The sequence below is a fragment of the Neopsephotus bourkii genome, unplaced genomic scaffold, assembly GCF_033783945.1.
Source record: "Neopsephotus bourkii isolate Nb327-2 ecotype Australia unplaced genomic scaffold, CSIRO-AGI_Nbou_v1 NB_107, whole genome shotgun sequence".
NCBI classification, from domain to species: Eukaryota; Metazoa; Chordata; class Aves; order Psittaciformes; family Psittacidae; genus Neopsephotus; species Neopsephotus bourkii.
The window spans coordinates 2175665-2200806 of record NW_026900624.1 but is presented as its reverse complement, the minus strand read 5'-3'; the positions used below and the strand labels follow the sequence as shown (position 1 = coordinate 2200806).

General features: G+C 43.1%; 1 protein-coding gene across 6 annotated transcripts; it reads right to left on the bottom strand.

Moving 5' to 3' along the window:
- Positions 1 to 651: 651 nt before the first annotated feature.
- Positions 652 to 25142, bottom strand: KCNA6 (potassium voltage-gated channel subfamily A member 6). 6 transcript variants are annotated; one of them, XM_061357889.1, is made up of 4 exons: positions 18933 to 25142; positions 18540 to 18626; positions 16851 to 17047; positions 652 to 2999 (listed from the first exon to the last, which is right to left on the bottom strand). In XM_061357889.1, the coding sequence occupies exon 1, from the start codon at positions 25044 to 25046 to the stop codon at positions 23490 to 23492; it is 1557 nt and encodes a 518-aa protein (XP_061213873.1). In that variant the 5' UTR covers positions 25047 to 25142; the 3' UTR covers positions 652 to 2999; positions 16851 to 17047; positions 18540 to 18626; positions 18933 to 23489. The 6 variants fall into 6 exon arrangements, with proteins under 6 accessions (XP_061213873.1, XP_061213854.1, XP_061213895.1 ...); XM_061357870.1 differs by having other exon boundaries at positions 16851 to 17026; XM_061357911.1 differs by having other exon boundaries at positions 18937 to 25142.

Genomic DNA, 25142 nt, shown 5'->3' with positions numbered 1-25142 from the left:
ATTTAGAAAGATACAGACCACTGCCTCTACTGCGGGAAACAGAATCTGGAATTTTCCTTGACTATTATTTTATCACCCTCTTTCAGTGTGATTGTAAAGCAAAAGAATACCTCCCCGGTGGATAAATTCCACATACATGGACTTACCTTTTTGGCTGCCAAGTCAAAGAGCAAGCAAAAGGTCTGAGAAGTAATTTGGAGATTATCACTGAACATTCCCAGATGTGGTGAGTTTGATAGAGCAAACTAGGTCTCCTGGGAGATGGCAACAGATTGATCTTGCCTAGGTTTTCAACAAGATCCAGAATCTGAGAGACGCAGAAGCAATTCAGAGGTACCTTCAAAAACCTTTCTTGAGGTACCTTTCTTGAGCAAGGGCTGAAATGAAGTCACACATTGTGTAGAAAAGGACACAGTTCTTCAAAAAGCGTCCATCCTTTGGTATCTGTAGGGCCATGAGACAAGAAGGGAAGGGACAGAGCTGGTAGCAGTCAGAGTGCCTCTGAGGAAGAAAAGGTGCTCTTCTGCAAGTGGCTGTGACCAGTCCTAGGCAAGCTTCACAGCTGTATTAATTCCACACCAAATATTTCATAGGAACATAATAAGGTTGAAGAGGGCAAGCAAACTTTTTGACATAAAAACTACACCACACTTTAAAAAATACTGATTTTATTCATATATCTAGCCTATTTAACAGTGGATCACACCGGTAGGAACAATCACAAATATCTAGTTACATGTTTTCATCAGGTTCTGGACTGTGCAACATTGGGTTTGAGTCAAGCACATATTATGTCATCACCAATACAGAAAATGATTGCTGTTCAAAGCTCAGTTGAGTCCTGTCTCCTTGGTCAACTTCCAAGCCCAATAACCTCTTCTAATACTGTGTGTGGGATTGTCTACGAAGAACTTGTTTTCTCAAAGTCTGAATCCAACAAACAGCCTAAAGCACATGCTCCACCTTTTTACCTCACATACTTTATTTGCACGGCTTCAGGTTTTCAGTACAACAAACAAACAGAACCCCCTACCATCCACAATTTCTCAGAAATGTTGGACCACACCTGTATAAATCAGACTAGCTTCAATAATGGATCTGCAACTCTTTATCTCACCACATGATCTGGTCTGCAAATCCCAACTGTCTTCTTTGAGATAATGCATCGGAGCAAGGTTTCACAGCAAAAGCAAAGCTATCCTGTAACTAACATCCCTGCTGAACGTACTGTGCTGGCACACAGTATGGTCTAAAGTCTCTGACCTGTTTGCCGTGTATCTGAAGGGTATCCACAGACTTCTGCAGTATATCCACACTTTATTAAATGCACCCTACACTTAGGTTAACTCTGAAGAGTCCCAAACAGTATCAATGTGGAGTGAATGTTGCCTCCAAAGAACTGTGTGCTCACATCCACACTCAGGACTACTGAGCAGACCTGCTCCAAAAGCATCTTTGGATCTGGCACCTCAGGGTTTCTTTAAGCCTGTTTTGAGTCACTGGTAGTCAGGAAGTCACAGCTCCTCAGAGGATCGGACCCACAGCTAGCAGCCACAAGGAGATATTACAGCCTAAACCGTTCCAGGTGCCAAAAGCTGCCAAATTAGAGCGAGCTGCCTTCCATCCTTTCTCCCTCACACACTGACTGTGAGGACTGGCAAACATGCTAAAAGTCATTTTTATGTATTAATAGAGAGTCCTAGGGAAGTTGGATGTTGAGCATTCCTCAGAGTACCTTCCGAAAATCCCAGTTGTCATGCTCAGGGTACCTTTTACTCCACACTTCCTCTCAGTCTCTCCCTTCCCAGAATCCATTCTTTCTAGCCATCCTCCCACTCTCCTATGCAGAGCTGGCAACACACACAGGGTGGATCCATCTTTGGTTATAGGCATTTGGCTGCATAACTGACCTTTCCTGCTGCCAAAGAGGGGATTCCAGGCCAGAGTATCCCACTCTGCCCTTCACTTTTCGGTTCTTATTGGGTTTCTATCAGTTTCAGCACTACATAGCATGGACTTGTGGAGCTTGAAAAGCAACAGTTCTTTGTCACAATGGTGCCATAGGAGAAGACTGCGGAGCATTTTCTTAGAAATCTGCAAACAATTATATTGCGTTTTTAGAACTGTCTGGCTATTGTGCCTCCTAAATCACATGAAAGACTACAAACAGCGCTACTTCAGTGAAACGCTACAGCCACTGAAACTAAATCACTGCCTCCTTTGGAGGAGCAATGGACTCACATGTTCACCACAAGAACTGACTGTACATACGCTAAAGCAAGACACTTCCTAGGTAAATGAGAAATACCTCTAGTTTGGGCCCCTCCCTTAGATATCAGATATTAGGCACGAACATGATGATTACTACTTGTAGAGCTATGTGAAACATCTACCATTTATTTGAGTTATGAAAACACAGTTTTAAATAGCACAGTAATCCAAGGCCAAAAGACAGGCAGACAAATGGGCAGACTTTGGCCACTTGTTAGATCCTCTAGAGAAAGCTATTTGCTCTTATAAGGGCTGACCTTATGCATTTGCCAGGACTAAATGCTTCACTTGAAAAAGCGTTTGAAGAAAGTTTCAACAGTGGAGTCTTTTGGAGGTGCCCAGTGTCAATTTCCAGCTTCCCACAGTACTCAGTGCTTGACTGGGGCTTTTGATGAACAGCTCATAAATTGCTGTTATTTAGCTACTGGCAATTGAATCCAGCTTTATTTAGTTTTCCCAGAAATCAGACAAATTTGAATCTTATATGGGATTCTCCCCGCCTCCTCCCTCCATCCCTATTCACATCTAGTTTCAGTTTCCCGGAACTAAGAGTGTTAACCCCTTTAACAAAGACCAGAAACAAGAAAACTGCAAATCAAGGAAACCACTTTCCTGTCCATAAATGTTGTATCCCCTGCACACAGAGAAACTTCTCCAACTCTGCATTAAGAAGATGCAGCAATGTCTCTTGCAGCATCCTGACAGCCTTGCAGCATCCAGAATCCAGCCTAGCAAGGGAAAAAAAAGTGTTACATGTTAAATAAATGCCCAAGACAATTGCATGGATGACAGTTAAGAAACATCAACCTAAGTGCTAATTTCTTAATAAGAATGACTGAAGAGACCAAATTTGATATATCTTATCAATATAACTACAGCTGGCTACAATGGAAAGTGCCACAATTTTTTCCTTACCTTGACACCTAGTGGAATTTGATTTATGGGGGATTTTTCCTTCTGGCTGATAGGAATTATATACATCTCTTCTTGCAGGAGATGAAATATGCATATTAGAAGGTTACAAAGTTTGTTAAGATGCATTAAAGTGCTGTACTGCTCCAAGAATAGAGACCCAAGGTCTGATCTTTACTGTAACAGACACTTTGTTAATTCCTGAAGCCATTTTCTTTGTGTCTAATTATAAGTCCTTTTAAGGCAGATCTATATTAACAATTTGGCTTAGAAGTCTTTTCCCCCATGCGAGGATCAGGAAAGCCCATCAGAGCAAGAGTGGCTTCTATTTTTTAAATCCTTTTTTTTAATCAGATCTAAAATAATTTATTGAGACAATGAATGGAAACCATGTTGGGTCTGCAAGGACTTTTCTTCATTTAGACACTTCTTCATTGTCACACTTCGATGCTGTCCATTCTAGCTGCATCCAGGTCCATCTGTGCTAGTGACACATGAAACCTAAAGGGCTATTCATAAGTTATTAAAAATATCTGCAGTCCTCCATGACAAAAGAGAGAGAAAGGGAAGACAAAAGTGACTGGAATAAATGTGGCACTTGATCCGTCCTATAAAAGTCTGTTGCAATCTGAAATATCATGTAAGAGTTCCTCATAACTTGAGCAATACTTTCCTTTTCCCTCTTTATGTCAACAGTGCAAATCCTCAATTCTCCTAGCCTAACATGCCCCTAACAGTTACCTGTTGCATTTTTCTTTACATAGGATGGCACTTAGGTGTTCCTATGGCTACCCTATGTAGGCTTTGATTTGCAAGGTTTTTTGTAGCAGAGGTGCTACAGAGGTGGTTACTGTGATAAGCTGCTAGAAGCTTCCCCCATGTCTGATAGAGCCAGTTCCAGCCAGCAACAAGATGGATCCATCACTGGGCAAGGCTGAGCCCACCAATGACGTTGGTAACACCTTTGGGACAATGTGTTTAAGAAGGGGTGGAAAAAAAACCCAAACCCAAAACGAAACAAAAATTGCACAACTGCAACTAGGAGAGAGCAGTGAGAACATGTGAGATGGTTTTATTTCTTATTATCCTACTCGAATTTGATTGGCAGTAAATGAAACTGATTTTCCAAGTTGAGTCTGTTTTGCCCATGATGGTAATTGATGAGTGATCTCTCCCTATCCTTAACTCAGGAGCCTTTAATTATACTTTTGTTCTGCCCCGTCCAGCTGAGGAGGGGAGTGATGGAGCAGCTTTGGTGGACACCTGCTGTCCAGCCAGGGACAACCCACCACAGATACATGCTTAGGATGTGATATTAAATTAATAACTTTAGGATTCCTGAGTCCTAAACAAAATTCTGAGGTCCAGACTTAATTTAATTGTGTGAGTACTTGAGAGGGCTAGTCACAGGCTTAAAGAAGTTAAACATGTGCCTGCCTAAATGTCATGAATAGCTCAAGCCTTGTACTGCAAGGAGTTTACACCATTTATAGTTTTACACAGTATTTTCTACTAAGACAGTTCCATTTCCCAATCACTACAGAGTGTGAAAGCAGCTCAATGCAGTATGAAGACCATACTCTTTCTAGTCCTTCTGCTCCCGCAATTCCTGCAACTGCTTGACAATGACTCAAGTATCCAGGAGAAAAAAAGAGCAAGAACTGGCTATAAAAAGAGTGTAAGCCAGAAGGTTGGTTGTAACATTGCCAAAGCCCACAGGAGGAGAATGAAATAAGTGGGAGAAAGCCTACAAAGTGAACAAGGTTTGTCCAGAGCTCTGTCTAGGTTCAGAAAGGAGAAAATGCCAGTGGTACATAAAATATATAAATATGCATGCTTACATATACATAAACACATTCACAGTCACACAGAAGCTACATATTTAAGCAGACCACACAGAAGCTACATATTGAAGCAGACTGTAGGTATCTAGAAATGTGCAAAATATTACAAAAATTTGTAAAATCATTCATTTTTCATAAAGTTTTCTAAGAATAAGACAGCTCTGCCAACAAAATGTACGGCCTGCTTGCTTTGAGTTCACCAAAGCTGTGGGAAATCCGATTTGCAGGCTAAATCTGTGCTGATCTTCGAAGCAATATTCCCTCACTGAAGTTTCTTTAATGTAAGCTTTTCCCTGTAGATTTTTGTGCTGAAGAGGGAAGTTTCCAAGCCAAGGATTATGAAGACTGAACAAGCTGGTAGACATACAAAAGCTAGCTCATACTTTTAAAAAATTCACAGCAACAACGGTTACTAGTGATTGCTTGGAGTTTGGTAAGTCAAAGACCCCATCAAACAAAGGCAGAGACAGATGTCTGCAACAGCTGCATTAATTGAACCTATGACAAATCACAGTGGGGTTTGTTGGTCTGATTCTACTTTTAGTTTAATACTGATGTATTTGATGTGGATCTTCCTCAAAGTCAGTAAAGGTGTTCCCCTGGAAAAAAAAAAATAGAAGAGTCTACATATTCTATATTTGGTACCTAGGATCTCCTTTTAACCACAGTGTACATTAGTAATCCAGCAAATGTTTAGATATTGTAAAATATATTTCCTTGATAAATCTGTCATAAGCCCCCAACACCCTATTGCAGTGCAGGTCGTACACCCGAGTGTTATCTTGTCAAATACCTCCATGGCCCACAGGATGGCACTATGCCACCCCACAAACCTGCTACAGGCTTTTGGTGCCTTTTCCTGACAGCAGCAGTCAGTATAAGGCAGGCTTTTTCACACCAGTTTTTTTCCTCTGAATTTTCAGGCTTTCCGGAATTCAGCATAATTCCACAGATTCTCCCTTGCCGGCACACTGATCTTGTGTGTCTTTGCTCAGAAAGATCACCATTTGCTTTCTGTGGGCATTTTGCTTCAATAAACAACAGTAAGCTAACCCCAGAAAAGGTTTACCCTGGTAGCTACACAGCAACCTCCAGAACAACTGCTTCTTTTTACTGCTGATAAACAGTATTTGATAAGCCTGAAACTAATTAATAACAGTGTATCCTGGGCTGCATCAAAAGGAGCGTGACCAGCAGGTCGAAGGAGCTGATCTTGCCCCTCTACTCTGCTCTCGTGAGACCTCACCTGGAGTATTGTGTGCAGTTATGGTGTCCTCAACATAAAAAGGACATGGAACTGTTGGAATAAGTCCACAGGAGGGCCACGAGGATGATCAGGGGACTGGAGCACCTCCCATATGAAGACAGGCTGAGAAAGTTGGGGCTGTTCAGCCTGGAGAAGAGAAGGCTGTGTGGAGACCTCATAGCAGCCTTCCAGTACCTGAAGGGGGCCTATAGGGATGCTGGGGAGGGACTCTTCATTAGGGACTGTAGTGGCAGGACAAGGGGTAACGGGTTCAAGTGTAAACAGGGGAAGTTCAGGTTAGACAGAAGGAGGAAATTCTTTACTGTGAGGGTGGTGAGGCACTGGAATGGGTTGCCCATGAAAGTGGTGAATGCTCCGTCCCTGGCGGTGTTCAAGGCCAGGTTGGACAGAGCCTTGAGTGACATGTGAGGTGTCTCTGCTCATGTCAGGGGGGTTGAAACTTTATGATCTTAAGGTCTTTTCTGACCCTAACTATTCTATGATTCTGTGATTCTATATTCAAAGTACTGTACAAAACAAATTCAGTTAACAATTTTGCTAATTATCACATAATTCTACTTAAGATCACTGTAAAAGCTTGGAATTTGCATGGCCTACAGCTATCTAGCATGGATTGAAGGGTGCTCCAGTCTTTACACACACATGCATGGACATACTTGGCACATATGCTGCAGCTCAACTGATAGAGCATCCACAGAGTTTCACAATCCTCTCCCATTTACAGGTGAAAGATGGAGACAAACCACAGACACACAGAATCACAGAATCCCAAGGGTTGGAAGGGACCTCAAGAGATCATCTGGTCCCACCCCCCTGCAAGAGCAGGGTAACCTAGAGTACATCACACAGGAACTTGTCCAGGCGGGCGTTGAATATCTCCAACATAGGAGACTCCACAACCCCCCTGGGCAACCTGTTCCAGTGCTCTGTCACTCTCACAGTAAAGAAGTTCTTCCTGATGTTAACGTGGAACCTTCTATGCTCCAGTTTACACCCATTGCCCCTTGTCCTATCACTGGATATCACTGAAAAAAGCCTAGCTCAATCATCCTGACACCCACCCGTTACATATTTATAAACACTGATGAGGTCACCCCTCAGTCTCCTCCAAGGTAAAGAGACCCAGCTCCTTCAGCCTCTCCTCATAAGGGAGGTGTTCCACTCCCTTAATCATCTTTGTGGCTCTGCGCTGGACTCTTTCAAGCAGTTCCCTGTCCTTCTTGAACTGAGGGGCCCAGAACTGGACGCAATATTCCAGATGTGGCCTCACCAAGGCAGAGCAGAGGGGGAGGAGAACCTCTCTTGACCTACTAACCACACCCTTTCTAATGCACCCCAGGATGCCATTTGCTTTCTTGGCCACAAGGGCACATTGCTGGCTCATGTTCATCCTCCTATCCACCAGGACACCCAGGTCCCTTTCCCCTTTGCTACTTTCCAGCAGGTCAGCCCCCAACCTGTACTGGAACCTGGGGTTGTTCTTCCCCAGATGCAAGACTCTACACTTGCCCTTGTTGAATTTCATCAAATTTCTCCCCGCCCAACTCTCCAGCCTGCCCAGGTCTCGCTGAATGGCAGCACAGCCTTCTGGTGTGTCAGCCACTCCTCCCAGTTTAGTGTCATCAGCGAACTTGCTGAGAGTGCACTCGGTTCCCTCATCCAGGTCGTTGATGAAAATATTAAACAGCACTGGTCCCAGCACTGACCCCTGAGGCACTCCACTAGTCACAGGCCTCCAGCTAGATTCTGCACCATTGACCACAGCTCTCTGCCTTCTTCCTTCCAACCAGTTCTTGATCCACCTCACTACCTGATCGTCAAGCCCACACTTCCTTAGCTTTTGTATGAGGATGCTGTGGGAGACAGTGTCAAATGCCTTACTGAAATCAAGAAAAACCACATCTACTGCTCTACCATCATCCCTCCACCTAGTCACTTCCTCATAGAAGGCTATAAGGTTGGTGACATTAAAGTTTGGACTGTGGATCAGATTTCAAAGCCTTCTCATCAGTGTTTGAAGATCCTGTGACACAGGGATTAGATTTTTCCTTAGACTCACAAAGCATCCCATCAAGAAAAATATTCTGGAAGAACTGCAGAGTCACTTACTCTAAATTAAAATTCAACAAGATACGCTTGTCTTTATTAAGAATTTTGAAAGGGATCACCAAGGTCATTTATTTCAGCTTAAAGTATCTGAGCTGATGAAGTAACTTGAGTTTTACTCAAGTTGAGCCCAACCTTCTGTATCAGCTTTAACTTCATCTGCTTGCCCTCGTTAAAGCCTTATCTGTTTCATCTTCACTGATGGTTTAAATGCTTCTTTTGCAGTATGGATATACCCAGGGAGGCGGCATGCAAAATCACAACAAAATATTAGAGGTGGGTCTACAGCAGAGGCAAAGAGAAAAGTTGCCAAGGACAACAGGCTGACAGGGACAGCAAAACAGCCATGGTCCTGCCCTCTGCTCTGCTTATACCAGAGCCCTGGGAAGCAGAATTGCAGCTGCTGATGAGAAGTGTGGAAAGAGAGTTGGGATGAGGAAACTGCTGCCATGGCTGTGGCAATGGCAATAGACACCTCTGCTCCCTACCTCTCCCCTCCCCTCAAGGGTCCCCATGGCCCCTCTGTTTCAGCTCTCCTTTCTCTCTCTCTCTGTTCCTCCCCAAGGTTTAACTCTGGCCCCACATATGCACCAATACTTGATTTTGCCTTCGCAGCTGAGACATCAGGCTGGCATAAAACATTAATAAACTGAAAGCAACCATACTGATCTATAGGAAATTTGCCATGCTTTGATGAAGTCATGGAGTTAAAGGAAAGCACTGCGAGGGGAGGTATTGTTCTGGTGGACTCCATGCATGGAAGTGTGAATGGAGGTAGTATGGTGCAGGTCATATACTCATGGGATAACCAGAGCAATCATAACCTGGACACAAGGAGTGTGATCAAAACCAGCAATGTGAATACATGCAGAAAGTTAATTTAAAGCTCACCAGTCCCTAAGAAGTGGGTAATTCAGATTCAAAGGATCCTTTGTTCCTGTCACTCTTTCACTGTTAAGTACTAATCCAGTTTAGAGCAAGAGGCAGGATTTTCAAACGTGCTTGCTATTGGTCCAACTCTGCTTCACTAAGATCACTAGAGAAAAATCCCAACGGCCATGGTGTGTTTAAGCTTTAACAGGCATTTTTAAAATGCTATCTTCTATCAAACTTCTGGGAGATATTTATAGTATCTTATGAGTGTCTGACTTGTTAGCTAAGTATGTATATTCCCATTGTAGTCACCTGAAGACTTACTAGTCACATTTACAATTATTGGTAGGAAGAAGTGTATGGGCGCAGGGAAATACTATCAGAGACAATGTCACTGAATAAGTAAAGAGGGTCAACATCTCATTTATCCTATTGCCAGCTGTGAAAATAATGATAACCTTTATGGGAGTCACAAGCATGTGAAACCAGAAAAAGGCTTATAGAGAAGCTGACTGAAGGTCCCACAGTAATCAGGTGCCCCAGCTGAAAACCAGCCCTGCCTCACACCATCTGCTTGCATTCCCTGTAGGAAAAAGGGTAATTTGCATTATCTGGAGAAAAATGAGTTTACCAACAAACACACTGATTGTTCCTATAGATCCTTATCACTGATAAACACCCAACTGCATGCTGAGGAGAAAAAGACTTTTTTCCCTTCCACAGTTGTGGAAATCGAGGCATAGGGAAAAATGACATGTTAGATCCAGACCCGGAACGTGCCTGTGAGTACCAGTCTGCCTCCAGACTGGTATGGCGCTGTGGCAGATCCAACAGCTGAAACTCAAAAACATTCAAATGGGAACTTCTGTTATGCTTCAAAACACTGAATTTTCATAACAGGTCTCATTTCCTAACCATATGGAAAACTGACCAGCTCAAAAACTAAGACTTCTAAAACACCCTCTACCACCCTGCCTAGTTGGCATCAGAAGAAAACTGTGCTGGTGCATGAATACCAGCTGAGAATTTGGCTCCACTTGGCTGAAACCGAGTCTTTGCATCAGCAAGGTGTTTAAATATTTCGGCCATCAAGAAAACTCTTCATGCACCATAGTGGGCACAAAGACATGACAACAGGCCTTCTCCAAAAATGTGACTCAGGCACCTAAATACACTATAGGACAAGAAGGAATTTGAAAGAGGATTCATTTGGGCCTTTTCACATATGCTTGTTTCTGAATCACCAATATATGACTAAATATAAACCACGAAGAGCCATGATTGCTATTCTATGTATGCTTGTGTTCCTCTGAAAAGCCATAAAGGAACAACAACTAGCAAAGCTTTTAAGAGGATTAGTTCCTAACAATGCCAGTGAAAATCTGTAAAAAAAATGATCTTGCCAGATTCAAAGTGCAGATTAAACTGCTCAGTACCAGTGAGCTGCTGGCATCCAAATCACCTTCGTGCTTGGAGAGCTAATACAAGTATATGAGAGAGATGGTGAACTCCTCCCATCTTCAGCATTTTTTTATCTTCCCTGATAGCAATTCAAGGGGTGAAAAAAGAAAAACCTGCATAAATTTACTTCTTTTGGACTATAGAAGTTGATGTCAGCTTCTTATCTCCATGGCACATTCAACGGGCTTTCAATTTACCTTGCAGTAAGCTAAGCTCTGGGCTTTGTCAGACAGAAATATTTTGCACGCCTTTAATTATAAGGCAGCCTGTAAGGGATCAGAGAGTCACAAATAAGGGGGTTGCACTGAATATTTTGGGTCTGGGCCTGAAAAAAAAAAACAGAAATCAGATCAGCATGGCCAAAGCACCGGCCCAAAGCCAACACAGAGATAGGTAACAGCAGGATTTCCTAGCATTTGGATATACTGTTAGTATCATGTACAGGGCCAAATGTTTTTCTGAGTTGGTTTGATTCTCCCCATCCATATGTCAGTTACTACTGTTATGACAGTAATACCACACAGTGTCTCAGAGAGCAGGAGTCCCCATCTGTGCCTGACATTATATAGGTATTAGTTAAGAGATAGGCATATTCAAAAAGATCTTCCCATCTAAATGGTTTAGGGAAAAGGATCATCTAAATGACATAATACTCTCATTAGTCTTTACTGTGAGAGTGGTGAGGCACTGGAACAGGTTGCTCAAAGAAGTGGTAAATTCTCCATCCCTGGCAGTGTTCAAGGCCAGGTTGGACAGAGCCTTGAGTCATCCCTGCCCATGGCAGTGCGGTTGGAACTAGATGATCTTAAGGTCCTTTCCAACCCAAACCACTCTGTGATTCTATGATTTTATTGCTGAGGCACTGAGATATGTAGGACATCCAAAGCCCATGCGACAGTACTGGGGCCCACCCCCTTGACTCCAAGTCCAATATTTAATTACAAGACCTTCCTTATTAAGTGGTCTTTTAATTAATAAAAAACCTTACACAACCTTTTGATTGTTGCAAATCAGAAATAAGCAGAAATGCCAGGGCAAGAAGTACCAGTGGGTGTTTTTTCTGCTGAGTAGGTTACGTGATTGGAAGATGAAAAATGGAGAGGAAAGCTGCAACAGTTTCCAAAACCCATCACAGTTATATCACAGCTGCAGCTGGCTTGATCAATATGTATTCAGACATCTTCTATTGAAATGGTGATTAACGGTTACTATGCAAAAAAGAGCTCACTAGTCATCTTTTCTGAAATCCACTTAGCTAATGGCAGTTCACAAATCCCCACAGCTGGTTTTTAAAGAGCCAACAGAAAAAGGTAAGTAAGGGGGTGAGCTACAGCACATTGCAGATAGCACCTTCTACTTCCATTCTTCCCAGTACTCCCAGGAAATTATCAGTAATCATTTTTTTTCTTTTTTTTCTCTTTATTTTCTGTATTACATATTATAGGAGTAGAAAGATCCTAAAAGGTTACCTGCTGAGTGGAAGCAGGAGGGACTCAGAAACAGGGGCAGATCACAATTCATAAAGACACATTCCAGCAAGTCAGACCGCATTGTAAAAGCAGTCTGGACTCATTAAACAACTTTTTTACCTGCACAGGTTTTCTAGTTGCAGAAAAGAACAAGTGGCTTGCCTCAGCAATAGCCAAAGCACTAGAACATCCCTTCTGTCACTACTAATACATGCTGAGGTACTCATACCATTTGGTCTGTCATTTCATCTTTTTAGGAGCATCTGAATATCAGCTCACTGATTCAAGAAAGTATCGGAGCTGACACCAGATCCACACTGCTTGTAATCAAGAACAATCAATGGCTATCACTGCATTGCTTGGAAAAATTTCATATTTTACTTTCTTTATATATATTTACTTTAAAAAAGATAATTTTAAAAGGCAAAAAAAAAACCAAACATTCAGAACATTAAGAAAATGATCACGCACATTACAAAATTTTCCAAACATGCATTTTCTAAAAAATACCAAAATGAGCTGAAATGGAACTCCTCTCACAAATATTGCTGATTTTGAGGAAGAGGCATCTTTTGATGGAAATGTGTCCTACAGAAATGTTTGTAATCCACCAACAGAAAACTGTAATAGATCATCTAATAACAGACTACTGGATAAGCAGTTGTGAATACTCCCAAAAATCTTTCTGAAAGTCATTGTGCCATCTGCAAGGACAGACTACAAAGATCAATTGCTTTGTGGGTATTATTTCGTAAGCATGAAAGACTATAGTCTACAGTACCAAAAGAAACGTACTTGACAGTACTATTTTGGACACATTAAAATATGAGCACAATTGAGAGCTTGAGAAATATACAATATATCTGTGGTATTTATCTAAAAAAAAATAAAATTACAGCAATAAAGTAGATGTTCTAAGTTGGGCCATCTGACACCAAACAGGACCAGTAGAAAAACAGATATTCTGTACCCTTCTGTTTCACACACTGATGATGAAGTGGGATTCAAACACATAGCAGGGCTGTTCCTCCACCACTGACAAAGGAGCTTGTACACAGAGCTCCTGGCTGTTTAATGACAGGCCTACCCTTAAAAATATAAATCCATTATGAGAATGAAGGTCCTGACTGAGGAAGATTTAAAACTGAAGTGTGGAAAGGAAAGATAGGGTCAGAACCTGGTCACAAGTTAAGAGCATGTTAATGCTTCACACACTGGATAGGGTGCTCTTGAGCTGTTTACTTAGCAATGCAAAGCCATGAAAAGAGAATATATGCAAATAATATTTATGCATAAATAAATCAGAGAGGCTTGAAGATTCACAATAAATGCATCTCCCATGCTTCTTACACATCCTCATAAATCAACATAAATTTACTTGTAGGATTTGCTCCTGTGCTCTTTAACTGTACTCCCTGTCAAAGTCGACATCTCCTTGCTAAAAGACAAGGTTGCCAGGGCAAAGAATATGAAGATTTGTTCTGTAGCGCTAAAGAAAGAGTTATGGATTCTGCTCATTTAGATGCTTGCTTTCACACCAGTGTCAAAAGCTAACTGTACCTTATTCTGCTCCTATTATAAAATCAAAATGCTCTCTCACTATTGGAAAGATCTTCAAGTTCCAAAGAGGTATACACCATTTTAATCATACAAGCCCTCTCACCACCTTTTTGCTCTGTGTTTGTGTGGTGATTGCTGCAGTAATGCTTCACCATTAATGTGTTACAAGCCTCAACCAACACTATATACATAACAGCATTGCACATGATGTAACAACAATAAATTAAGAAGCACATAACCATATGCTGATGGTGGTTTCTTTCATCAATTTCAAAGTGAACTGATCTCAGAAACAGATGCGACACTGTTTTCATGATTCAAATGAAACTCATTGCCTCATTCTGCATTTTTCTGATTCCTTTCTAATTTGGCCCACTGCCATAACTCAAGAAATTATACCAAGCACTAGGGACAAGCCTTAAGACTATTTACAGACAACTGGATTAGTGTGCACTATCCTGCTAATGTAATTGATAAAGCTCAAATGGTGTCCATATTCACATGCTTTCATAATCTGCACTGTTATTTGCAAAATCTCTTGTGCTTTTTCCTTTTTTTTACTCAAAGAAGAAAAAGCAGAGCTATTTCTTCTCTTAATAGAATAAGCAAGCCAAAATATAGATACAAACCACAAGAGATTGGTTTCCTCATAAAAGTGAACAAAGAGCAACAACAAGCTAGAAGGCTCAAGAACAAAAGCATAAGGACAGGTTCTTCTTGGTGCTTTTCTAACATGGAGTTGGATGGATGGGTCAAGCTCCCACCTCAGTAAATGTCTATTCTATCTGATGAGCTTAACAGGGTATTTTGTGACTTTTCCACAGCATGAAATGAAATGAAAGAGGTAAGCAAGGAAAAGTGAAGCTTTATTCTGTCTCTGCCACAACAGTGCCTAGGATAGGAAATTATTCTGCTACCCTCTTCAGACCAGAGTGGCCATTGCTACCAACTGCTCTGACCTTCCATTCAACAAAAGTTGTTGAAGATCACACATCTCTGTTGATTTCGGCATCCAAATCAGATAACCTGGCTGAGCTGCAGCAGAGCTGGTTTAAGGCTTTTCTCAAAATTAGGTGCAACGCACTGTTCCAATGATTCCAGGGAGCTCATGGTAGCAAGGACTTACCAGAGACCCCAGGAAGAAGGAAGGTCATCACAGAGAGGTCTGGATAGGGAGAAAAGATCAGACAAGATCAACAGAGGTCCCAGGTTGAGGAGAAGAGGAGTGAACAGAAACTGGTGGTTTTTTAAAGGGTGTGAATTTTACCCTCTGCCTCCAGACTAGTTCCTAGCGTGATTTGGTAACCCCAGCTCCAACCTACCCACTCCTAGGGCTTCTTTTGCTTCCCCCAGTCTCATAGAGAAAAAACATCTCTCAAGACTTACAGTTCTTCCCCCAGCTCCCCCTCCTACAGACCCCCCTGCCCCCAAGTATTAAATAATAACATCACCAGGATCTGATGGTACACAGCTAAATGGGTGCAGTATGGCAAATGAGCTGGAGGGCACAAGAGATGAGGGAAGATCTTAAAATTTCTCATTTATTCAGTATCTTAAATACATCCCGGGTGTAGGAGAGTGATTCCAGTAGACAAAGTCACTGAACTTAGACTGTTTCCATTGCATGCAACTATTTCCATATTATCCCTTTCATAAATTTTAACAAAGTCTGTCTGGAAAGAAAACAAACCAACTGAACCTGTCTTTTGTCTTCATTTCTACTATCCAACCTGGAATGAGCTTTCATTTCTCCTTCTTTGCCTGTTATATTAGAAATCATCCTCTTCTTTCCAGGATAAATTTAATCATAGCCAATTTGTGCTCTACTGGTCAAACCCAACATTGCCTTTTAGCTTAAATAGATCATACCTCTTTTTGGCAACTCTGTCCCCAATATTTTTGTAACTACAGGTCTTGTCAGTCTTTTGCTGGCCTAGAAAAGTCAGGCTCTTCCAGCTGCCTCTTGCAGAGCAGTTTCCATTTGCCTGATCATTCTTGCTGTTCTTCTGCACATCCCTCCTGACCAAATTTAGGTCACCAAAAATGCACCCAGCATTCCAGATGAGGCCTGATGGAATTAGTATTTCCCAGGTGGCACTGAATGTGCTCCTTCTGAGACTTTCAAAGACTTCCACCCGCAGCTTTTACGGCTGCATTACTCTGGTGGTTCAGTAAGTGACACTGGCACTCTGGCTGATCTGAAAGCATCCCCAGTCTTTCTTGTTGTCTGTCTTCCCCAGCTGATAAGCTTACCATGAAAATCCCTATCACAACGTTAATTTCTGTGCTGTTTAATGTATTTCTTTAAGTCAGTTACTAGATCCAGTAATCTAGTTCTGTGTCCTAATATACAATCTTGACGATGACACTGAAGTTGCTTCATTACTAAATTTTATAGTCTCAGCTCTACAGATAATGCTTTAAACAATCCCCGAACTAACCGTTGAGGAACTCCTTTAAGAAGCTCCCTCCTGTCACACACAGTGTATTTATTTACGCTGTTCTTTACTTACTGTATTCCTTCTGTTCACCCTCATCTTCCCCATGTGAAGTGGTATTTTTCCATACAGCATGCTAGTGGCCTTTATATGAAGTTCTTTGTCCAGTTTCAGGGAAGGCATGATTGAGATCAGCAAAGATGGAGCAGGAAAGAAGTAGCTAAATTTGTTTAGTTAGTGTTCCCTGAAAATGGAGACTCTGACACCAACAGATGTGTAGCCAATCTGCCAGGACTGCAACAATTTTTACATAGCCATAGCAGCAAAAAACTGCAGGAGGGTTAGAGTTTGTCTCCATACCTACATCTGCTACCCTTCTTTTATCATATTACTTAAGACTTGCAATTACATTTATTAAGCTTAAAAAACTCTCACTCCTTGGAAAACATATCCAATCATGAGGCAGTTGATCGAAACTGGAATAGGAAACAGGCCAGGAATCTGGGGGCAGCAACTGCTCCATTCAACATGGATGATCTGGTGCCCTTGTACACCCCATGGCAGACCTGAATTCTGCTCCAGCCAGGCATGTGAGTGCAATGTCAAGGACACAAAATAGCTGACCATGGCACAGCAGACAGGCACTCACCTTCCCCTTACGGTACGGTAATGGTGCACCTTCCTGAAAACACCAGTGTGGATAAGCAAACAAGAAGATTGTGGTCCAATTCTGCTTTCACCAGGGATAAATTTGGAGTCACTTCACTGACGTCAGTGCAGTTATTCCAGAATTGCACCAGTGTAAAAGAGGGCAGCATCTGCTTTCTGAAAATGGATGCCATCAAGCTAATTGAAAACAACAGATGCACCAACAAACAGCAAGAGGAGACAGTAATGTTCCCGTTTTCTTGTAAAATACCATTTAATTTCTCTCCAGAGAATGCAAGAGAATAAACCAATATGTACTCTAAAAGTGAAATCTTCTGTTGGTGTAAAATTTATACAGCCTTTTAGGTGAATGCACCAACGTTTACCTATAACACCTAAAGAGATCTACTCTGCACATCTGCATTTACAGCCCTCCTTTTTGGCACTCATTCTTCTCTCTCAGTCACCTAAATCAGGAATCACAGCTTCATATCCTTAAGGATATGTTTATCTAGCCTTGGGCAGAGAGCAGAATTGGGACCCCTGCTTTCTTTAAACAAGCCATGGCTACAATACCATTTAAATTTGGTTATTTGAGAAATTTGAGAAATTTGTGATTTATAGCATTTTTTGACTAAAGGTCTTCCAAAACTTTACACACAACTAAGTGGTTTTATATTCATTTAGCGGAAGTGAAGCTAAAGAAGGACTTATTGAACTTTCAGTTACATTCTGTAAAACAACAAAAGCTTCCCATGAGTCTTGTCTCTAATGAATAGGCAACATGGCTTCAGTATTTTAGGGTGACCAGGAAGTTGATGAGCACTTTCCCTTCTATAAAACTTTGCCTTTCTTTCACTAAGAAAAAGTTGTACATAGGGAAGTTCAACCTATTGCTCCAGCCCCTCTTAGTTTGCACTACAGAAAACACGGATATTTCCTGTAGTGTTTATGAATGAATGTTTTTTCCCAAAGTGTAAAACTATGCTATGATATTCAAGCTCTTGCACCAGCCAACAAGCCCCAGACTTCCCCTGAGCAATTAAAATCCAGCCACTTAGGCAAAGCATATAGAATTAATGTGTACTAACACCATAAGCAACACTGAAAAAATTAGTTACTGCAGTTCCTGTCTGCTTTTCCCCACACTCTTCTGGATTTATTTCCCTAAGGTCTTGCCTTATTTAGGACCTCACCCTGCAGAAGAACAACTCCATCTTGTAATTGGTATGCAATTTCATCATCGTCTCTGGTGGCAGCTAAAGACACTCAACATTCACAGGTTCATTTTATCAGAGGATTCAGTCTTTTCATCCTGCAAGCACCTGCTCCTCTCCTTCATTTTATGTGTAAAGCAGATGACTGCAAATCAGGGATTTGACTGTGAGCCTGCTGATAACATGGATACAATTGTCTTCAGAATAGGATTTGTCTAGAGTGTGAGCACCGAAAAGTAAAGATGAAGAGCTCAGACTGTGCTCTGGGTTACAGCAATGTGAATAGAGTTATCTTGTGCTTACAGGACTGCAGCCCAGGGCAGAATCTTGTTTAGTCTTAAAACTTCTCTATAAATTTGTATGCGCATCTCCACCACTGAGAAAATAAATAAATTAATAAAATCCTGCTGCTGTTATTTTTGTCAATATAACCATAAAGAGAAGCTAAACTTTGCTAAGTTTGGTAGACTTACTTGGACTCAAGTCACAGGAGAGCTTTTGGGAAAGCTGTGGTTAACTCCTGCTGTAATCTGCAGATCTTTCCCTGATATAGACAGGACCTCAAGAAAAGAACAAATAAAAATAAGCATGTTAAGAAATAGTACATATGTTTTGACTTGATGCAAAAGATTGAAGTGGAAGCCCAGTATAAACCAAGGTAGTTGTACTAAATGGAGTTTTGCCAACTTGAATCAGCAGATGGTGAGAATCTGGCTCATACTACATTGATGTATTTTATTATCTTCCCTTTTTTCACCTAGAACCAAATTCTCCCTTTAGGCTGCAAATCTTAATTAGGAAATCCTGCCTCGTTAATCCCAAGAAACTCTCAGTCATTAATTTCACAGAAGAAAAAGAAACCTTACTTACTTCTGCTAAAGCAGCAGATGCTGGATCTGTTTGTTCCTTTGCTTTTAGGATTGGTGCTGTTCTTTCCATCACACTATGGAAGACACTTCAGTCCTTACCCTGTCTTTTGCTGCCCTGAATTTCCTTTGTACTCATTCTTCTTCATCTCCATAGGACCTCTGTACACCGAACGAGGGGCCTAGGACAGAACACCAAGTCCGATCACCTTCACTCCCATAGCCGCTGTAGCAGTGAATTTTTACCCATGAAAGCTGGATCAGAAGGAACAGGGCCAAACCAGGAGTCCTGAACTATGACTTTTTCCAAGCAAGAGCAAAATAGGAATTTCATCTTGGAGGTAAGTGCAGCAATACACCAGTAATACAGGCTTTGAAATATCACATAACAGCTCTTCATGCCTTTCACACTTACTGTCTTTGATGTGGTCGACGAGTTACAGACAAAAAAAACAGTGTTCTCAGTAAAATTCTTCCCTTTCCTTCCTTTCCCACCTCCAATGAGATGCTTTCTGCCACATCTTGCTTTGGTGTAAAACACCCCATAGGAAAATCATCAGGGGAACTGACTGTTGCAGAACAGCCTAGGGTTCAGGAACAAGCAACAGTCTCTTCCACAGCAAAACTATTTCCGAAGGAGATTGCTGAAAAGGAAGTATCTGGGGTTTTTAAACTGATGCTTTAGCTTGTATTCCTTGCCACCAGGCACCCAGTTGACTCTACATTCACAGGCCAGTTGCCCCTCAGCTCCTTGACTGCGAGTGCTCAGACTGTCCTTCACACACTCCCCACCTCTCTGTGTGCAAGGATATACAAATATAATCCCCTCCCATCTCCTGGTTTGCACTCTTTGCTTTCACATGCTGGAAACTGTCTGTCTGAAGTTGGACAGGACAGTTGTACATGATATAAGGTGGTGGGATCATTTTCAGTAAGCAAAGAAACAGCTGGAAAGACAAGGTGCTAGTATCTAAAAACTGAAAATATGCAATGAGTGCTTTTGCTTGTAGCCACAGTCACAGGGTAAAGAGAAACAGTCTGGGAGGTTGTTATGGAAACAAGTCCCTGGAGGTGCCTACTTTGCTTCATGAGTATGTGCTCTGCCTTCAGAAGGAAACAGCTAGACAGACAGATTTGGATTCTGGACATCCAGGAATGAGTGCTAAGGGCTGAAAACTTGAGGTAAGATTTTTGAAAGCGACACTGTGATTTGACGGCATGAGTCCTCTGTGAAGCCAGTGGCAGAGGTGCCACTAAGTCCCATCAATCACTTGAAAACAAAATCCAAAGGCTCCTTAATAAAAAATGTTGAATTCCAGAACTTCTATAGCACAGAGTGTTATTGACGACTCTGGGATTTCACTGCCTTGATTTTCAGAAGGTGTTTAGAGAAGGATTTGCATGGCCAAATGGAAGTCTCAGGGTTAACTTCCAAGCTTCTGTTGGCTTTTTGTATTTCTCTTGGCTCTAACACAGAAAACCCAGGGAGCAAACACCATTCCTGTTTTCACATTTTCATTTACACTTTCTTTTCAGAACTGAAAAATGTGGATGGCAAAAAAGTACACAAAGCTGCCTGGTTGCAACAGACTTCCTTTGGACCGGTGCTTTGGGTGTGCATCTGTAGGCATGCATGCATTTGTATGGAGATTTTCAGAAACCACAACAGTCCAGCTACAAACTCACTGCTGAATTTCACCTGAGAGCAAGAAATTTCTTTCCAAGAGCATTTTTCTTAGACATGCTGGGTTAATGCTACCAGTAATGCATCTATAATCTTTTCTTTTGCCAGAGCCTCCCTGCCCAGTTGTCTGCCATGCTGGCTGGAAGCACAACCTGTTATGAACAGGGAGGGCTCCTGCCTGGCAGGGGCAACAGGGTCAGGCCCAAGGGAAGAAATGAGCACAGGAATTTTCTGACGTAGGCTCCTCCTGATCTTGTGCTTAACCTGAGTTTTTTATATCTTACTTTGGGGAAACTTTTATCAGCTGATACACTCAGGAATAAAATAACCCCAAACATGGGCATTCTGCTAGGAGACAGCAGGAGCCTTGAAACATCCCTCTTAAATAGCAGGTTATTTTGCTAGTTTCTAGAACATCTGCTTGAGCAACACAAAACCCGAAATGAAGTCATTCTCCTGCACTCACAGAAAAGATTTCATTATAGTGATCCTGAAATACAGCTAAGAACAACAGCCTTTTACTAAATTAACTCAGCGACCAAGACAACTTTTACATAAAATCAATAGACATACCACTGTGCTGATCCTTCCTCGGTCCCACTTACTCACCAGGATTACTTAACCACCAGCTGGTTACATGCTTCAAGGGGTGCAGAATGGCTCCCAAAGCCCAGACCTTTAGGAATTTGCCTCAGTCCCAAGGAGACAAAGAGGAATTAGGCACCTACGTATTCAGGCAAACTCCTCTCAAGCTACAGAGCCCTCATCACATCACATATGTCTCCCAGACTGACCTGCAGTAACTGAGACAAGTGACATTTTGCTACTGATTTCAGAGAGAGAGAACAGATATTTTAACATAAAGGTTGTGCGTTGACCCCAGGGGAGATCCCTGAACACTAAAAACCTTTGAGAAGACAACAGGACTCTGGAGAAATACAGCAGTTAGGATTTACACAAACAACTTCTACTGTATGATCAGGGCCCAGATGAAGAGAAGCCACAATAAAAGCACTCTAGGCATGGAGCCAGATCTCAAGACAACAAAAACCAAGCAGGGTAACAAAGATGAAAACAGACTGAATCTTACAACCAGTTCTATAGCCTATTCTGACTATATTACAGTATATGCCTTTAGCATTCTTAGTCTTATGATTGAAAAGCATAATATATACACAAAGTGTATTCTATATATTTTGCATCTTGATAGTATGCCTGGTTTATGTATTACATGAGTCACATGCAATATGTAGTACATTCTAATAAGCATATCACACAGTATGATGCAAGGCATTAATGGCTGCCTTTGCTTTCATACACATGCACACATGTGAATGCAGAATATACACTTAGATTTAAAACAAAGACTTTCCCTTGCAGGAAAATTTGCCAATAGAACCTGAAAACATCCATTTCTCCTTCTCACCCACTGGCAGCTTTTGAAACACTTTAAGGTTTGGGGTAAGGCAGAGCTGATTAAAAAAACCTAAAATGCTCTGGGAAGCAAAATGTGCACTGTAAGATGCAACCCCTTGGTCCCTTGGAAAACCCAGCACTGCAGGGCAAGTTATGCATTTTGCATTGCTAGCATAGATGGCTCTCATAAAGCCTAGCTCATGCAAAAGACATTCCTGTGCCTTCTGTCAATGAAATACCAAGAACTGGCTAGATGAGTAATGCATCAAAAGCATACCTCCAAGGCTAGCTGTTTCTCCCCTCATTTGAAAGGTCTGGGGTATGTTGTTGGTTTTGTGCAGATGGCTTAGGGAAGTTTGTGCCAATTTCAGTCTCAAATGCTGAGACACTTTACCCTGGGGCATTTCATGCTTGTGACCCTCTAAATCAGTGCAGGCTTCAGACAGCAGAGGTGCAGCTGTCTGTGGTCCAGGTCTTTTAGCCATGTCAACAAAATACCAACAGGCAAACTTCCCTAACCTATACAAATGCTTCAATAAAAACACAGTGAAGTCAATTGCTCTCACATGCCTGACTACAGAACTGAGTATCTGAAGCACAAAGCACATTTCATTAAACAATATTGTGTGGAGATAACAAATGAACTTACTCAAATGTGCCTTGCTTCAGAAGGCACTTACCACTATGAAGATTAAGTTGGTACAATAAAAGCCAATTAACATCAGGGCACTGGGAAAAATAAGGCTGAAATAAGCTGAAAAACACAGAGAATCTTCACCAAGCCTGTTGATTGCTATAAGCCTGTTTTTGATAAATCGTACATGGTCACAAGTAGCAAAGAGCTTTTAGTTCTATGCATCTTTTATGAAACACAAACCAAGAGGATCTTCAGCATGCCAAGTGTTGCAAACAAGGCAGGCATCTACTTGCTGACTTTCTCTTACAGCTGCAGAACTCACTGTGATGCTGGCTACAGTGTTTCCATTATTCAAAGGCAATGGCATGGCAGGCGTGACTTATCCCACAGCCAAGGGCACTGCACTGGCACAGGAACCATGGGCACAGCTTGAGGCAGACGTTTGTAGCCCCTTTAACTGTTTACTCCCTTCTAAATCCTTCAGCTGAAGTAGTGTCAAGGGCTTCTCTGCTAGCGGAGTAGACAGGCAAAGTTTCACTGCAAATGTTGAATTAAAGCAGTCTTCAAAAACAGAGAAAGAAATTCACAAGGGAGTGAGGGATGACAGCACTCCACAGAATAAAGCAAGAACATTTCTGGCTGTGCACGGTAATGAGAAACAGCAAATCAGGACAGAAGAGCCCATTATCACAATCATTCTGTTTACAGTATCACAGTTCACAGTCTGGCATGTAAATGCTGAATAGATCCAGCTGCTAGTAGGAAGACGGCTGTGCAGCAGCTTGCAGCTCCATGTCTGGACTCAGGCTAACAAAACTGATCACACCTCTGTCAGCATTTTCTTCTCTTTATAACCCTGGTTGTTGGGAGGAATGAAGTTGGAATATTTCATGGACTCCAGGTCTTCTGCTTCCAGGAATTCAGATTTGCTGAGAGATTGATTACTGTCCCCCTTCTTGGGCTCAGAGAAGGGTGACTGCTGCTGGCCACAGGTGACATGGGTGTACTGGCACTGCTCTTCATGATCAGTCTCTCGGTGGTAGAAGTAGTTGAAGTTGGACACAATGACAGGGACAGGGAGGGCAATGGTGAGCACACCTGCGATGGCACACAGGGAGCCCACAATCTTGCCGCCAATTGTCATGGGATACATGTCACCATAGCCCACGGTGGTCATGGACACCACGGCCCACCAAAAAGCATCAGGGATGCTGGTGAACAGGGAGTCAGGGTCATCAGTCTCTGCAAAGTAGACAGCACTGGAGAAGAGGATCACCCCGATGAATAGGAAAAATATGAGGAGGCCCAGCTCCCTCATGCTGGCCTGGAGGGTCTTCCCCAAAATCTGCAGCCCCTTGGAGTGCCTGGAGAGCTTGAAGATCCTAAACACTCTGACCAAGCGGATGACTCTGAGGATGGCCAGGGACATGGCTTGCTGCTGTCCCCCATTGTTACTGCTGCTCCCAGGCTGCTGCTTCTGTTGTTGCTGCTGGGCCAGCTCGGTGCCCAGGGTGATGAAGTAGGGGATGATGGCTACGATGTCGATGATGTTCATGATATTGCGGGAGAACTCGGGCTTGCTGGGGCAGGCGAAGAAGCGGACGAGGAGCTCAAAGGAGAACCAGATGATGCACAGGGTCTCGATGAGGAAGAAGGGGTCGGTGAAGAAGGGCCCGGCACCTGCGGCAGGGCGCAGGGGCGGCGGAGTCCCGCTCGGCGCCGCCGGCGGTGGCAGCAGCAGCAGCGCCTCGTCGCCCGGCGGCGCCGCTTCCCCAAAGCCGGGCTGGGGGCCCTTGGGCTCCTGCCGAAACTCAGGCAGGGTCTCCAGGCAGAAGATAACGATAGAGATGAGGATGACCAGCACAGAGACAATGGCGATGGCCCGGGCTGGCCCTGAGCTCTCGGGGTACTCGAAGAGCAGCCAGACCTGGCGCTGGAAGTGATGCTCTGGCAGGGGCTTCTCCTCCTCTTGAATGAAGCCCTCGTCCTCCCGGAAAGTCTCGATGGCCTCCTGGCCCAGTTGGTAGAAGCGGATCTCCTCCAGGAAGATGTCGAGGGGCACATGGACCGGCCGGCGGAGCCGCCCTCCGGACTGGTAGTAGTAGAGGATGGCGTCGAAGCTGGGCCGGTTGCGGTCGAAAAAGTACTCGTTGCGGAGCGGGTCGAAGTAGCGCACCCGGCGGCTGGGGTCGCCCAGCAGCGTGTCGGGGAAGATGGAGAGGGTCCGCAGCTGCGTCTCGAAGCGCAGCCCCGAGATATTGATCACCAGCCGCTCGCTGCTGCAGCAGCTCCCGCCGCTCCGCTCCTCGCCCGGCGCCTCCGCCTCGCCGCCGCCCGCCCGCGGGGCCGCCAGCGCCAGCGGCTCCTCCGCCCGCATCCCTCCCGCTCTGCCCCGCTCTGCGCCGCTGACTCGTCCCCCTTCGTCTTCAGCGGGCGGCCTGGCCGCTGGCCGCCATCGCCCGCCGCCACCCCT